At 33.4% G+C, this 17,171-nt stretch overlaps 2 protein-coding genes across 2 annotated transcripts; both read left to right on the forward strand.

Annotated features, from left to right (window-relative positions):
• The first annotated feature begins 6,072 nt into the window (after positions 1-6,072).
• LOC110687742 (xyloglucan endotransglucosylase/hydrolase protein 3-like) lies at positions 6,073-8,464 on the forward strand. Its single transcript, XM_021864369.1, has 4 exons — positions 6,073-6,313; positions 6,621-6,721; positions 6,828-7,024; positions 7,830-8,464. The coding sequence occupies exons 1-4, from the start codon at positions 6,139-6,141 to the stop codon at positions 8,221-8,223; spliced, it is 867 nt and encodes a 288-aa protein (XP_021720061.1). The 5' UTR covers positions 6,073-6,138; the 3' UTR covers positions 8,224-8,464.
• A 243-nt stretch (positions 8,465-8,707) lies between these two features.
• On the forward strand, positions 8,708-16,128 carry LOC110687741 (GPI transamidase component PIG-T-like). The gene is made up of 5 exons (XM_021864368.1): positions 8,708-9,369; positions 10,940-12,184; positions 13,936-14,079; positions 14,199-14,379; positions 15,624-16,128. Exons 1-5 carry the CDS (start codon positions 9,133-9,135, stop codon positions 15,806-15,808), a joined length of 1,992 nt encoding a protein of 663 aa, XP_021720060.1. The 5' UTR covers positions 8,708-9,132; the 3' UTR covers positions 15,809-16,128.
• Positions 16,129-17,171: the final 1,043 nt, after the last annotated feature.

The following is a 17,171-nucleotide window of genomic DNA, read 5'->3' on the forward strand; positions in this document are numbered from 1 at the left end:
TAGAGTGAAAATTTAATAGAGTAAATCTTATGCTAAGGAAGGCAATGACCTTAGTGGCAAACAACTCTCTTAGGTGGGTGGATTTGGAGTGATTATTATTCATCCGCCAGGAATGATTATCGACCAGGATCAAGAACTTGTGACTATAGATTGCAAAAAACAGGTATGCTTGTGAAAGATAAGATTGTACATCCCTGTCATTAACAAGATAAAGTCCTTAGAACACAGTTAAAAATCATTCCATAATGCATCTTCCAAGATATTTTTAAAATGTGTCATTCCTTCCTGTTTAGCCTTGAACAAGATTTGTGCACACAAAATGCAGCATCCTGAAATTTAGAATAATATAACAACCATATGCTTTAAACATCCAATTTTGTAGTTTTCACTTTTCTTTGGTTAGAACATAGTTTTTCACTAAGAAAAATAACACCCTGAACAAGTCTTACACTATGGAGCTTGAGACATTACATAGTTACCCCACAGAAAACACAATAAAGCTACGAGTAAATCACCTCTAGATTCTAAAATAACACAAGGTAACCTTGTTTTCACTATAAGTTAGTGTGGAATATTTCATACTTAGTCCGTCCCAAAATAAAAGTCTCATTTCACTAAAACTTTTGTCCCTAAATAAAAGTTTTATTCCACCTTTATATTTGTTTATTTATTCACTTTTAATCGACTAAACCTCACTATCTTAGGACTTGTTTGGCATTGTTTTTTGTTTTCAGTTTTTAGTTTTTTTTGAAAACAAAAAACCAAAAAATAGGAAACAAGAAAAAGGTGTTTCCACTTTTCTGTTGGCAGTTTTCAAAATTATCATGAGTTTAATAAATTTGACTATTTTTTTATTCATTATATGACATATATCATATGATTTTGATAAACAAAACACCGAAAAACAGAAAACCACAGTGATGCCAAACACACCCTTATATTTTATATTCACTTTTAATTAGTCAGCTATCCCCACTACCTTCCTAAAAGCATGTGCAAAGGCAAATGAGACTTTATTTGGGATTTGAAGGAGTATGATTTTTTCTAATTGAATTCTAGTTAGTATCAAATTATGGCTACAATTAAGCACCTCATAGGAGCATTATATACCTTGTGTTACCCCATATGTAAATGCAAAGTTTCTTTTCTTTTTTTTTTTTTTTTTTTTTTAACCTTTCATCTGCATGTGTACTAGACCAAGCATTGTAGCCTACAACCCGATGGTACTTGTGGGAGTTGTGGGTGACCCCTTCCCCTTCCTCTCATTTCCAAGTTCCAAGCGTCCCCCTCCCAAGTCCCAAGTGAACTAAAGAAACCGTGAAAGTTAAGGTCTAGTCATGAATCATGATCATATTCCTTTTTAAAATAAGAATAGCATATATCTAAAAAGCTTAAATGAGGTGGTTAAGGCACGTGTCTAAATTTCACTCTAAATTGGCGAAGATTGTGAGAGTAATGTATTGAGACGTGGTGCTACGATTGTATGAATCTTTCAAGCTTACAAATTCCAAGCTAACAAGCTAATTACTTTAACTCCAAATATCATCTTTTTACAAATAAATAAAACTGACATTCAATCGTGATTACGCATGTGGCATTTCAATTATTTACACATTTAGAAGTCAAAATAACAAAAATCCAAAGAAATGTGACATTTAACGAACCAAAATGATTTTGTTATGAGAAATCTAATCTTACCCAATTTGCAGACTTGTCAAGGGGTAGAGATCACGAACATCATACTCCATATTCTCACCTTCTGTAAACACCCACAAATTTAAATTAAAAAAAAAATAAAGTATTGTGAAATTAATGTCAAAAATCACATGTAAAATTAGCAATTTTAAACAACAAATCAAAAATATTGTATGCTTATTTACCTGGAATTATAATTCTTGTACCATTAATGATTATGATCAAAGAAATTTGAATGTATGAAGAAATAAAGAGAGAGAAAAAAAATGAAGGAAATTGGATAGAGAAATGATTAGAATATGTCAACTGATTTTTAGACCGAGAATTTTGGTCACCCGCTATATTTTATTCAGTTGATGAGCTCTTTCTATTAATTACGTGGAATTAACAAAAAGATTAACATTACTTCTTTATTTCTTCACGTTTTAGTTTGATATGCTTTAACGACATGCCTTAATTTGGCAAGTAGTCTTTACAAAATGAACATCATTTTAAAACTTGTTTGCATTTTTGCGTTAAAATGAAACTTATTTACGAAAGTGTCGTTAATACAAAGTATAGGTTTGGAAAGAAGTTTTTATAATTGTATTTAAACAAACTATATGAGGGCTCATTCATTATTTGGTTTTATTTGAATGTCGAAATGATTTGGATAAGATCATGAAATAAAATTTTTGGCATGCTTTGAAAACTTACAACACTATTCTTGGTACTTTGATAGTTTCCATGGTTTTGTTTTCAATTTTCTAAAAAACTGAAAACAGAAAAAGACTCGTAATAAACCAAGCCTTAATTTTTTTACTAGTTTTGCATATTCCAATTTTATTACCCACTTAGGTAACAAGTTGCCTATTTAAAATTGTTTCTAGGTAAAACAATAAACATCTAAGATCAATTTCTCTACAGTTTAAGATTCTGTTGGGTTCATTTAATTTTTTTTTTTTCTTAACTTTTTTAATTTTATTTATTTTATTATGTTTATTTATTTTGTCTAGACTTATTTTATTGGAATATTTTGAATTTAATTTATGTTATCTAAATTTTTTTTATTTGAAGTACGTTATTTTTACTGAACTTATTCAATCTGAAATTATTTTTTCTAAAATAAAAAAAATGAAACAACATGAAACAAATAGACCCTAAATTATGTAACAAAATTAATCTTTGAATTTTCAAATGATTTACCCCTAATCTGTTTTAAGGTTTTTTTATTTGATGCCACCTTTTTAACTTAACCCATAAATTGCACTTATATAGCTTTTATATATGTGATAGATTATGCAAATATTAATCTATTTATGTAATAATATTTTGTATATTATTTACTGTATATCATCTTAGTTTAACCTAGTTTGATTAGAATACCTTTGTATGTATATTATTATCGTTTAATCAATGAGAAAGACACGACAAATATTCTCATATTCTAATAATATGTGCTACACGTACACATGACTTTAACTAATACTTTGTGCATATAATAAACGCACGATTAATATACTACTTTATTTTTTTTTTGAAGATTGAAGATATACTACATCCCAATGAAATCGCATAATAAGAATGCTGGCCCAGTGACCGTCCAGGTAAGAGGAGAAGAAGAAGTTTGAATGTTCTTGTTGTCAAGAGCTGAATTTTATTTAAATACTTGGAATCATATTATATAATTAAATAATTATATATTATAAAGAGCAACTAAATATATTTTATGTGCAAAAGAATTTGATTGTATAATTATTCTTTAACTTGGATCTCTCTAACAAGACAAAATTAGATAACTTTTCCAGTGGGTTCAAATCAAGTAGGACCATTTTTAATTAAACATATATATGTGTGTGTGTGTCACACGCTGACTAATCCCCTTAGTCTTTTGCACGCTGTCCACTAGAGTCACCACCCGTTAGACTGCTAGTCAAGGCTCCCCGATTGCTTAGCAAAGCTAAGTGTCGATGTTGTTGGTTAAGTGTGGTTTGCTTGGAAAGCACAAGTGAGAATATATGAGAAAAACTTTAAGAAAGAAGGCTTTTATAAATGCTTGAGAGAATACAAGTGTTTTAATGAATTGCAATTGTATGGCAGGTTTCCTATTTATAGGCTCCTTCCGGTGTCTAGAATGTTTTAACCTAGATGCTTCCTAACCTCCTCAAATGGAGGTTCGATATATATATATATATATATATATATATTTATTTTAGATATAATAAACTACAAATTTATCTACATAGATGCACACATTGCTGGTGGTGCTTTTGTGGGCTTAGGTGTGGGTGCTTGTGACCACTCTAAAAGCTCCTTCTTGCGGCCGTCAAAAGAGTGAAAGGAGTATTGGATGTAACTCATGCTAAAGCGGCTGCTTTGCGTTATGGTTTACAGGTGATGAGAAAGGTTTGGGTATGAAAAGGTGTGGGCTGAAAGTGATGCTCTGTGAGTTGTTCAAACAGTTAGCAAGGCAAGCTTTGGGTGTGCTCCTGTTTTCCTTGTATACGAGGATATTAGGAAATTGTCTAATCTTTTCAATTGGTTTGCGTTTTCTCATGTTGAGAGAGCCGGCAATATCGATCTTGTTGCTAGATAGGATACAAACGGTTGTTCCGAATTACTTTGTATGAACTATTTTCCCCAAAGTATTACTACTTTGGCCGACCTTGATTTTCAATAAATTGCTCGCTCTTCTTTCCTAAAAATAAAAGAACTACAAATATATCAATTTTATAAATCATAAATTATCAATTACACATCCAAACTTCATTCAAAATAATACATACTCTCTCCATTCCTGAAAATTCGACTCACTTTGCAATTGCGCGGTCTCTAATGAACATCTTTGACCATGAATAACTTCAGTTGTGTATAAGTGAAATTTGTAAAAAGTTTATATTTGGATTATTTATAATAAGAGGAATCTAATATGATCTCATCACATGCTAATTTATTTACATTGTATAGCTCATAAAATGTGGTCAAAGCTATGTTATTTTGACCACATGAATAGTAAGTGAGTCGAACTTTCAGAAATGGAGGTAATATTTATTATATTATTTTTGTGCATATATTGCACATAAATTACTGTACATATATTACATATATACACATTTATTGGCCGATATAAGTTTGTGTTTTAAATTAATATACATAACTCGCATATTGTTTCCTCATGTGATGTATATATATATATATATATATATATATATATATATATATATATATATATATATATATATATTTTTACAAAAGTTGAGTAGGGTCAATTGACTGTGTTACTTTGAATATAGCCTTGCTCCTTCATAAACACAGATGTTGGTTAAATAGAATATGGTTGTCAAAATTTGGTGACAGATAACCATAATTCTAAGCTTACTCGACCGAAAGTGTGATCACGTCCGCCATTATGTGGACATTGATTATAATCACCATGCTGATGATATTCTTATGAGTTATACTTGACATAAAACAACATCAAAAAATAATTATTAGTGCATACATATTTAGTTTATTATATAACGAAGCTTAGATAGATTATATCACTTTTAAGCATATAAAATATTTAGCACGCATGTAATTAACTCCTCATCAATCACATTTATCGTATTTGATAACTCTTAAGTAAAAAAAACTAATGACAATAAAATTAAACTTATTGCAAAATACACAAATACAACCCTACAAAATTCTACCACTAATTATTTTAAATGAACTTATTATATTTAATATGAACTATTTATTTTGTTTGAACATATATATTTTAGTTTATCTCAACTAATTTTCTGTAAATTTTCTAAATTTATTTTATTTGAAATGATCTAAATATTTTATTTTCTAAAATATAACTATTAAAATAAAATTAAAATAAGATAAAACAAACAAACCTTAAATTCAAATCCATCTTAACAAAATTTAAAAAAAATCACATCTTATTTTCCCCAAAGAAAATTCATCTTGGAAACCCAAATATTTTGACTTTTTTCTTCGTTCACCAAACGTCCAAACCTACAAAAAAAATTGACTAGACAAGAAATATAGTACTGTAATAGATACAATATGTAACGACTCTTTAAGTCTTAAGCATGCAATGTCTTTTGTGTTTATTTATATTCAAATAAGTGTAAAATTCCCTCACATTTTATTGTCCTAATAGAGGTAAGAAGAATTAAGGGTCTTTAGTTTTAGTTATTTTCAAGCTACTATTTTGAATAATTTGATGTAACTATTGTTATGGGAAAGATATGGTCGGGTGTGTACTCTAGTGTTTTACGTGTGGGGAATTGAAGGTGGCAGAATTAAGGCTCACACTCTACTTGCTTTAAAATGACGTCTATACATGTAATATTTAAACAAGTTTCATACATATATAAAACCACCATCAACTTATAACATAGATAAATCTTTGAAAATTTTTATAATCACTTAGGCACTTAGCTTGAACAGTACAATTAAGTTCTACATATGGCTTCATATATCATGATCAGTATAATTATACTGGTCGCGCTCTTTATTAGTGAAATTACAAGTAGAATTAGTAGTGAGCCTATTTTTGATGAAAATTATGGAGTCATTTGGGGATATACTCATGTGGAGAACCATGCGTCGGAGGTTCAAATCTACTTAGATAAATCATCAGGTCGGTTCATTTAATCTTCTTTTAAAATAATAGTATTTTTGTATAATTGTATTATGTATATATATTATCTTATTCATTATAGTTTAAAAAAAGCTTTAAGCACGACTATTTTACGTAACAATGTCTTATTGTAAGCTCTCGATGTCTTAATTACTTGTACATGTGACTTATTACTTATTTTGGAGAGCAAGGTAACCTTTTTGTATGAGTTGGCTTCAGTCGTGTAACATTCATAAGTAACCTTATTTTATATGGAGTACAACGTATAATTGAAACTACTATGTGAATAATGAGATCGATGTTGCAGGTGCTGGGTTCGAATCAAAGCAGAGCTATGGATCAGGGTTCTTTACCATGCAAATTAAATTGCCAGATAAAGACTCAGGAGGAGTTGTTACAGCATTTTATGTATATTAATTACTAATCATTATTTTGCTTTCATTAATTCACTCTTTTAATTAATGAAATTTCACTTAAATTAGCTCATTGAAATGAATGATTGATTAATTTGCAGTTAACATCAGTCGAAGATGGTAATCGCGATGAGCTAGACTTCGAGTTCTTGGGGAACAGAGAAGGGAAACCCTACACATTGCAGACTAATGTTTTTGCACAAGGAATAGGAAATAGAGAACATAGGATTTATCTTTGGTTTGATCCTACTGCTGATTTTCACACTTACAAGATCCTTTGGAACCAACATCACATTGTGTAAGTATATTTCTATTCTAGCTTAGGAGTTTTGGAGAAGCTAGCTAATTAAACGTCAATCAATCAAAGCCTTAATCTCATAAGTGGGATCGACTATATGAATCAAAAGTGACAAAATAAGCATGACAAAGTAATATGCATGACAAAATATATGTCACCTACTAATTAAAAATTTATATTATTGCTAGCTAACTTAAACTTCGTGATTTGTAGATGGCTAATAACCACTACAAAATCACACCATATATGTGATCATATATCTTGCATGCATTGGCGGAGCTACACTCCCAATCACAGGGTCAATTGCCATCGCTTAGCTTCATGCCCTTTCCTTGCCCTATTTTTGATTTCCTCATTTAAAAGTACAGTATACTATATTATTTTTAATTAATAGTTTACTGAGATTTTTAAACTTTATTATACATTTTGATGGAATCACACTTGTATACTACAATTTATATTTATATAATTACATTAAATTTCCACCATTTACACGTCAACATTACACTAACTCAAATGTCTTGCACGCATGAATTTTTTAAGTTAAAAACAATATCATTTGGTATTAACTCTAGATTTATGTATGGAGTAACGTCATACATATCACTCTCTCTCTCTCTCCATATGTAAATGTCGTTCATGCTTTGACTACTTTAACTTTTTTGGTGAGACAATCACCGTCAAAGCATAAACAACGTTTAGATATTGAAGGGTAAGATTATTGAAGCTTTGATTGTTTGATATTTAGATATAGTTGACATGATTATGTATATATCAATATAGTATAATTTGTCTTGTAAATTAGATTTTTTGCAGATAATATACCAATAAGATATTTTAAAAACAACATAAACTTTGGAGTGGGATACCCATCTAAACCAATGAAGATAGAAGCAAGCATATGGGATGGATCTGATTGGGCAACAGATGGAGGGCAGACCAAAGTTGATTGGAACCATGCACCATTTAGGGCATATTTTAAAGGTTTCAACATTGATGGTTGCCAAATTGATAAAAATAGTGGGACAATTGAGCCTTGCAACTCTGATAAATATTGGTGGAACAGTAAAAGATATTGGGAACTAGATCCTACTGAACAAGAAGCCTATAATATTGTCAAGCATCATTATGTTACTTATGATTATTGCACTGACAAGCAAAATCATCCCGTTACTCCTCCCGAGTGCTCTCAACAATAATGATTTAAAAAATAGATTGATATGAATATTATCGCCAATTCTTTGGCCTATGTCATGTACGGGTTGAAATCAATCTAATATATAGAGCTTATTACTAATGACTGTATGTAATGAGATACAATGTGATAATGTATAGTAAGCCTAGTGGTTATAAACTTATAATCCGTTTCTCCTCGTCACGTCGTATTAGTGAAAGTGGTATTGTAAGTTTGACATTCTAATTAAAGGTTTTAGAGAGCAACCGAAGGTTTTAAAGTTGAATGCAACATAACATTTCATTCACGTCGAAGCAGTTAAGAAGATTCAAATGCTACATCCACGTAATCAAGATTGCAAGTAGCTAGCAATTGTGTTATTAATACCTTAATAAATTTAAACATTTGCCAATGTGTCTATCAACCTTTTATAAAATTGTTTGAATTATATACATAAGTACATATGTTTATTGGTCAATTTATCCCCAAATTCTTGCTAACGGACGCCCCCCGGCCCCGGGGCATTAGATAACCCTTTAAAATAGTTCCTAAAATGGTATTAATTGGGAATGCATGCCAAAATTACGCGTTAATCGGTGTAATTAATGTTTATTTAAAGTTAATATTTCTATTTTAGCTATTTTATCCAACACCCCCAAAAGTGTTTGTTAGCTTTTGCAAAAATAAAATGTCACAATTATACACACAAATAACCTTCAATAACCCGTTCCAGTACAATTGTACAAATGTAATTTTCAATTCAAAAAGGCAAAAAAAAAAAAAAAAAAAAAGAAAAGAAAAGAAATTCCTTGTCTATTGAGTATTGACGGATCGCGCAGTAGGCTGAACTTTGAGATGGCTTCACCGTCGTCGTCGTCTTCCTCCGCACACACTCTCTCTCCTGCGCTTAACAGCTCCTAACAAGAACTCATCAATGGCAAATACATGGATTTTCTCTCTCCTAATTGTATGCTGCTTCATCTTCTCCACCTTCCAATTCGCTTCCAGTAACGAAGAAGCACAAAAGGAGGAGTTCAATGAAGAACTGCTACTGAAACCGTTGCCCGATCGGAAAGTTCTAGCGCATTTTCACTTTGATTCTAATGCTAATTTCTCTTCCTACAATGGCGGATACCATCTCCATCTCTTTCCTATGGCTATTTATCAGCTTGTATGTTCTTCTTCATCCTCTTCTATTTAATTTCGGAAGACCTTATTGTTATGAAATTTATTTTGTATTTTGGTCAATTTTAGGGTTTTATTTTAGTGTTGATTGTAGCGTCACTCAATTATTCTGTTTATTAGTGCTAGTTTTGATAATGATTGAATTTCATTGACTGAGATGTGCAACAAATTACCATCATGATTTAGTATAAGTACTGGATATACTCATCGAATTGGTGTTAGTTTGGAAATTACGACAAAATTATGCATCAATCGGTGTAATTAATGTTCTGTTGAGGTTAAATGTTTCTTTGTTTAGCTTCCTCTAACATTGCTGACTGTTACTGTATTTGCTAGTTTGTTACTGCTATAATGCTAATAGTGAGATTAGCTGCCATTCTTAGTTGGTATGTTGAAATAGGGATTATTTTATTAGACGGATTTCAGTGGACTATGTAGAATCCTGCTGTTGGTGAAATCACTAGTGCAGAAGATTATCTATGTAGAAGACATCCGGTCACCGGTTCTGGAAATGTGTACCATTTTTGTCCATTCTACGAGGACTGGTGCACTTTCCATGCTTGGGATGGCTGATATAGTGATGTGGGTTTTAGGTTTTGAAATTTATAGGTATATGGAAGTTCTTGAGCAGAAATTCATCAATAGCAATGCATTTATTATACCTGATGTATTCTGTGTTTACATATTTTGCTTTCTTGTATATTCAAGGTCACTGGATGCAACTTTTTATCTGTAAATCTTCTTAATGGCTGATCGCATGGGATTTATGATTGTTTTACTCAAAATCAGTGAAGTAATGCAGATTCATTATTCCCTCTTGGAGGGAGCACTATTTGGCTGATGACTTTTTTGTCTGATTTAAGTGTTTTAGACTGTTAGAGACATTGAGCATCTTAACTTGTTTCGATTACCATTTTGATGGATAACTTTATGATATGCTATGGTGCTTTATGCTGAAACTCAATTATGGGATTGGGAGGTAGAATTTAACGCTAAACCACTAAATTTTTGCGATTTTGTCTGATTCCATGAGATATTTTGAACAGGGTAATATTCATATATTATCTATGCGTTTGAACAAAGATATTAACGTTATACTCTGTATATCTTATGTTGCGAGATGTTCTGTGTGCTCCTAGTTAGTTCCACGTCCTAGACATTAATTATCTTGATATAGAAAGATCTTGGTGTTTCCTTTTCTCACCCTTCTATAAAAATATTGCCCCTCTTGAGAATGTATTTTTTGCGACCCATTAATGTTAATAAATGTACGTTTTAAAAGTTAAATACATAGTAGCTCTACCAAAACAACTTGTGTTCGCAAACTTTGTTTAATTACAATGGAAGTTGTCAAGGGTACATTTGTTTATGAGTAGGAAGTTTCTTGTTTGTGTTTTGTGCCCTTTTTTTCTTCTTCATATTTTGACAGTAGTAGTACTCAATGTGATAATAGGCAATGCTTATAGTACTTTTGATTTTCTTATTAAACTTTTCTAGTGGAAAATCTGTAAATATTCAGGATTGATTGAGTGATACAACTGTGTTGTTTGACCTAGGTCCACAAATTTCAAATCAAGGAAATGGAACTGTCTTTCACTCAGGGTCGCTGGAACTATGAACGTTGGGGTGGGTTTGATCCTATTTCAAGTAGTAATGCAAAACCTCCGGGAGTTGAATTGTGGGCAATTTTTAACTCTCCACCGTCTCAGGTTGATGCTTTATGGAAAAATTTGACTCACACTCTATCGGGTCTATTTTGTTCTTCCATCAACTTCCTGGAGTCTTCAACTACTTATTCTGCAACTGACTGGGGATTTCGGGCATCTTCAGGCAATTTGAGGTATGGCACATTGCCCCGTGAAGCTGTTTGTACGGAGAACCTGACTCCGTGGCTAAAGTTACTGCCCTGTCGAGACAAGGCTGGTCTTGCTGAGCTGATGGATAGGCCATCTATATATCGCGGATTTTACCATTCTCAGCGGCTGCACTTGGTTTCTAGTGGTTTTGATTCAGATACTGGTGATTCAGAAATTAAACTTGAACAAACACTAACTGTTGTTCTCCAGCCTGGAAGTCAAAGCTGGGCAAAGAGTTACAGCACTGGCTCTGCAATGCAACCAAATTGGTCTTTAAGCACAGTATTCGGAAGGAAAGTCAACAGAAATTGTGTTCTTGCCAAATCTAGCAACATTTTCCTTCATCTTGACAGAGGCCTTGTCTCTGAACTGAAAATTAAGGGAATAAACCCTGATTTTGCAGCTTCTGAAAGTTCCAGCTCTAACCTCGCGTTTGAATTGTCTTCTATCCCAGATAAGGTGATTAAAGAAGCTGATAGTTTACAAAATGAGGATTCGTCTATTCTTTATGTGTTCTCAATTGAGAAATATGCTGATGCTAAACCATTTGATTTAGCACTAACTTGGAAAATTCCTGTGGTTTGGTCATCTTCCCAAGCACCATTACTTGCCAATAGATTCTTGATGGGAAGTGGGAATGAAAGGGGTGCTATAGTTATATCTTTAAATTCTGCTGGTCACAATCAGAGTTTGGTGGGAACTGGTGCTTCTGAGGACAGTTGCAACTTGCACATCAATGTTTTCCAAGTTGTTCCTTGGTATGTTAAGGTGTATTATCATACATTACAGATATATATCAACGGTCAAGTCTATCCTGCTGTTAACATCACCAGGAAAATGCGGGTATCCCCTTCTGAAGACAAGGTTTCCCCTGGAGCATTGGAGCTGGCCTTGACATTTCCCTGCAGCATGAAGTCAGCTTCACTTTCTTTGGACTTTGATAAGGTATGCCTGAAATGTTTTATGTGTGTTGTGTTGCTCTGTTATTGCTAGGTATATTGAAATAGTGTTCCCAACTTCCCATGGATTTCTCTTTGTCAATTTTAGTGGAAGCCGGCATCAGAGTTTACAATGACCAATTTAAGTGCATGGAATTCTAAAATGGGTGTACTCACCTTGTGCATGTATCTCTCTCCTTGTAACACTGATCATGAATTTTATTAATTGTATCTGTCTTCAGAGGTACATTATCGCAGGAAAGTATTGCTGTGTTACCTTGGCATAGTCTGCTTGCCAGTTGAGTATGGATCCTTCATACAAGTGGTCAAATTCATAGAGCTCGATTTGTGATTTTGATTACTACCCCTTTATAAACAAAAGTAACTGTAGCAATGTCCAAATAGCATGACCTTTGACAGACTATGGCTGTATGCACTTGGCTCAATAACTGAAATTTGGTCCCAGAAACTAGAAGCACTTAGGGGGCGTTTGGTTCGGATAATGCAAACGGAATGGAAAGGAAACAAATAAGAGGGGGGGAAAGAATCATTGAACTATTACCTTTTCATTTGTTTGGTTTAACCATGGAAAGGAATTAGTTAAACTTTACTCTCTTTGTTTGTGTTTGAGGAGGGTAAGGGTATTTGTTACCCTAAGTTTATGAGAAGTAACAAATGAGAGGTAACCATTACCCTTAAGTAATGGTAATGGCTACCAAGCCTTCTAACCAAACACTCTATAACGGTATCGGTTTAATCGAATCCGTTTCCAATCCAAAAAATACACTAACCAAACATGCTCTTAGTGTCTTGATGAAACTTCATATAAATCTGAATCCTATTGATTTTTATTTTAATTTATTTGGAATAATAAGCCTATAATATTTGCTTAAACTTCTCCAAAATGCATTGTCATCCTCTTGGGAATTAACTTACTTCCTTGACGTGAAAAATTCTCAAAAGCTCCCGGAACTCTTAAGTCTTCGTCTTCAACAGTTGATAAGAAAACACAACTTGGGAAATATTAGCAGCGTAATCCATCATTTGCAACGGGCTTGATGGCATTTCATTATTTTCACTTGAAGGGGAATATAAGGCCTCTAGATGGAGATATCGTGAAGTATTCGAATTGTGTTCTAGTGTTCTACCCTGCTTAATTTATTAAATCACTATCTGCATTTAGCTGAGCAAATTTGGACTTAATTGCAATCCTTTCAACTGTTGCCTGCTTATCTTTCCCCATGTGATAACTTTGTAACAGAGGTTGTTTGTGACCCACTGTTATATACTTATGTACTTCCTCCATTTTAGGTATCCATCTGTTTTGGCACATTTTTAAAGGGTGGTGGGGGCAAGGGTAGCTTATTACTACAAAGGCTATGTGAATATGCGATGTACCACAAAGTAAGAGAGAGAGAGATAGGGGCTGAAGGTAAGGGCATGCATTTACTCCATAATTGGAACTACAATTTACTTAATGGGACAATAATTTCAAAACAGCTCAAAGCGGAAAGTGGGCCAACTGAAAAAACAGAGGAAATATTGGCTAGTGTTTCACATGTTTCTATGGCTGTATTTTACATAGTTAATGAGCATTAAAAACCATTGATTTGTTTCTTTAGTTTTTAGGGAAACTCTGTTTGTGGAGTAGCTTTTGGTATAAGTGGTTGCATTGTTTGTGGGCATAACATTATTGGTTGTCTAGCCTTCTGAATTTTCTGCTACTTGATTAAGATATATGATTGCATGTATGTTCAGGGATTTCTGCACATAGATGAATACCCTCCAGATGCCAATCAAGGTTTTGATATTCCTTCAGCTCTAATTAGCTTTCCTGATTTCCATTCAAGCCTAAGCTTTGCTGAATATTCAAACGTGTCTCCTATATTATCAAAATTGCAGGTAGTCCGAAACTCTTTAGCACTCTCTCCTCTCATTTGGATGCCTTTTTTTTTTCCTCGTTTCCCTTTCATCTGATGTATTAGATAGTTTGTTCATCTGATTGTTCCCTTTTAATGCAGAAGAGAAGTCCTGTTCTGGCTTATACAGAAGTATTGCTCGTGCCATTAACTACCCCAGACTTCAGCATGCCTTACAATGTTATCACAATTACTTGTACAGTATTTGCTCTATATTTTGGATCCCTGCTCAATGTACTAAGGAAGCGTGTTGGTGAAGAGGAAAGAATGTTGGAAGAAAGAGGTAATTATATAATTGCTTGGTTATAATTTCTAGATAAAGATACTGTTTCTATGATATAGATGTGATTTCCACATGTAATCAAGTTTCTTTTCCGAGCTACAGCAGTTCCCCCCCCCCCCCTTCTCTTCCTGAGTAGAATTTAAGGCTAATGAAGAGTAAGAAGAAAAGTGGATGGATAAGTCGACACATCTTTTTACATATACATATCTGTAATTTTGTCCATTTCAGGTTTAAGCCTGTAAGGACTGTAAGTATGTTGAAACCTCAGATTCTCTTGCTGTTTCTTTAAAGGAGGTAAAGTGTGATTGCTGATTACTAATGGCCTGTTTGGTAGGTGGTGATAAATGGTGGTAAACTTAGTAAGAATTAATTTGTATGTAATTTGGTTAGAGTCTTGTGCCTGGGGTAATGGTAGTTCACCCCAAGGTGTCTTTTTTTTTTCTTCTTAATTTTTCATTACCATTTATAACTATTTGGAGGGTGGTAGTTGGAGGTAATGAAATTTTATGATAAAAAAAAAAAAAAAAAAAAAAAAAACACCAGTTTGAGGATGGGGGTTACATTACTATGAACATTGGGATGATACTTTTCTTGCAACAATACACTAATATTCATTCCCATTACCGCCTTTTATTACTATGTACCAAAGGGCTATAAGTTACCTTTTTGTTCTTCCTTTTAGCTTGGGCTTATTTGGCCATCATAGCGGCATTGGCCTGAGCATCAATTCAGATATGCCATGAGAAATTGTTGCATATCTTTGAGAAAGAGCTTCTCCTTTTTATCTTGGGCATATTTAACCATCATAGTGAATGTTAGTTTAAGAATGAAATGACAGGGGGACTCAAATGGAATTATGACCATTCCATTTGTCACTCCCTGATTCTTAGATTAGGGAAATGAAGATCCTATTCTCTCCTCTCTACTCTCTGTTTTCCCAATGTCAACCTATCTTAAGCATATGGGTGGTTGAAGCTGGACTCACGTTTCTCTGCAATAGGGTTATTTGTGGTTCCTAATCTCCTTGCTTTGTCACTCGGAAGTTGGCATGAGTCACTTCTTTGTCTGTGTCAAATCTTCTTGATCTTCAGAGAAATACAAACCCCCTCTATATATGATACTTTTGCAACACTTCCGATTGCAGCTCATGCATCTTCCAATAGAGATGATTTGTAACTCCCAAAATGTGCTTTATTTGCTTGTTTCTCCTTCCACTAACGATATCTTCTGAATATGGATAACAGCCAAGAGGAAAAGTAGCAGGCTTCATCAGCTGTGGCAAAAGTTGTTTGCTAGATTGAGGGGAAAACCAGTGGAGCAGCATCAGAACTCCGCGGCCTCTTCTTCATCAACAACTAGTACTAAGCTAATTTTCAAGGTTGCATTGGTGGCTTTAATAGCTGTAGTATGGCAGTATTACTTGAGATAACTAAAATTCCACCAACTAGGCCTTTTTTTTTCATAAATTTATTTTTACCAATTTATTTGTACTATATTTGTTATAACAATGTTGTTTGATATAGAGAGAAATAGAGGTAGCCAATTTTGTTCTTCCTACAGTGAGTGTTGAATCAGTCATAAAGCAAGTCAGTTAGACAGTACGTTGTAAGATTTGTAACCTGAGATTGATTGCCGACTTTAAGGAGATTGCATTTGCAGAGACAAGACAGATTCTGGATTCTATTCTAGTACTCTCAGTCTCTCGCTATAAAGCATTCATATAAGACGAGTGAACCTTAAACATTATCATCATTGAACAAAACTAACTGCGAGTGACATAATTGATAGCTTTACTCCATGGATGACTTGTAAGTGTTGATAGCATTATGGATTGCCTATGCAATCTTTTCTTGGACGTTGTTGGCATTTTGCTCATTAAACTTGTCAAAAGTCGCTTTAAGATCACTTAATTCCTCTTGGGTTGTTGCATCTTTATACTTAGCTTTTATGCTTCTTGATGATTTAAAGCTTGACATCCTTACTCTTGAAGATCTTCTATTTGTTTTTTCCAGATTACTTGTACTCCCAGTTGAGGGAGCCCCAATTAGGTCAACGAGGTATGTTTATCTAGTTGAGGGAGCCCCAATTAGGTCAACGAGGTATGTTTATCTAGTGGTGCGGGTAAATAACTGGAACAATAAATGGGATACATCATTGTTCAACAAATGTGATGAGTTGGACAAAAGATGACTTAACCAAAGCTTTAGCTTCTTCCTACATTGAAGCTTCCTCTTTCTTCCTTTCTCGATCTCCACCCTCCTTTCACCGACACCACTATTTGAGGAAGGTGGGTGAAGATCGGGGAAGGAATAATAAAAAGGACGAGCTTCAATGGAGGATGAAAGTTTGAACGACATTTCATTGTTACTTTAATTGAGACATATGTGGCAACTTGTCTAACTCAACCTTCTGAGTTTACAACTATATCTCTTAATTAGTCATGAGAATGACAGTTTTACCCAGTTGATAAACATATTTAGTCAATCAAATAGATCAACTTGTATTTTCTCCATGTCACCTTAACATCTAGTTTTTTCTTGTCATATGCAATGGACTCATACTTTGCTAGACTCTCACTCACACACACGCACAATTAACACAAAAAAAAAAAAAAAAAAGACACAGAGGTAGATCAAATCTTTAATTGAAAACCTTGAAGGGTTCCTACAAGCTAGCAACTTTAGGCTACAAATCTCCAAATAGTGGCTCAAGGTCACAATTCTCCTAGGAATTACTCACAATCTGCCTCCTTCCTCATCCCTGTATTTATATACACAATTTTCATCCCTTAG

The sequence above is a fragment of the Chenopodium quinoa genome, unplaced genomic scaffold, assembly GCF_001683475.1.
Source record: "Chenopodium quinoa cultivar QQ74 unplaced genomic scaffold, ASM168347v1, whole genome shotgun sequence".
Lineage (NCBI taxonomy): Eukaryota > Viridiplantae > Streptophyta > Magnoliopsida > Caryophyllales > Amaranthaceae > Chenopodium > Chenopodium quinoa.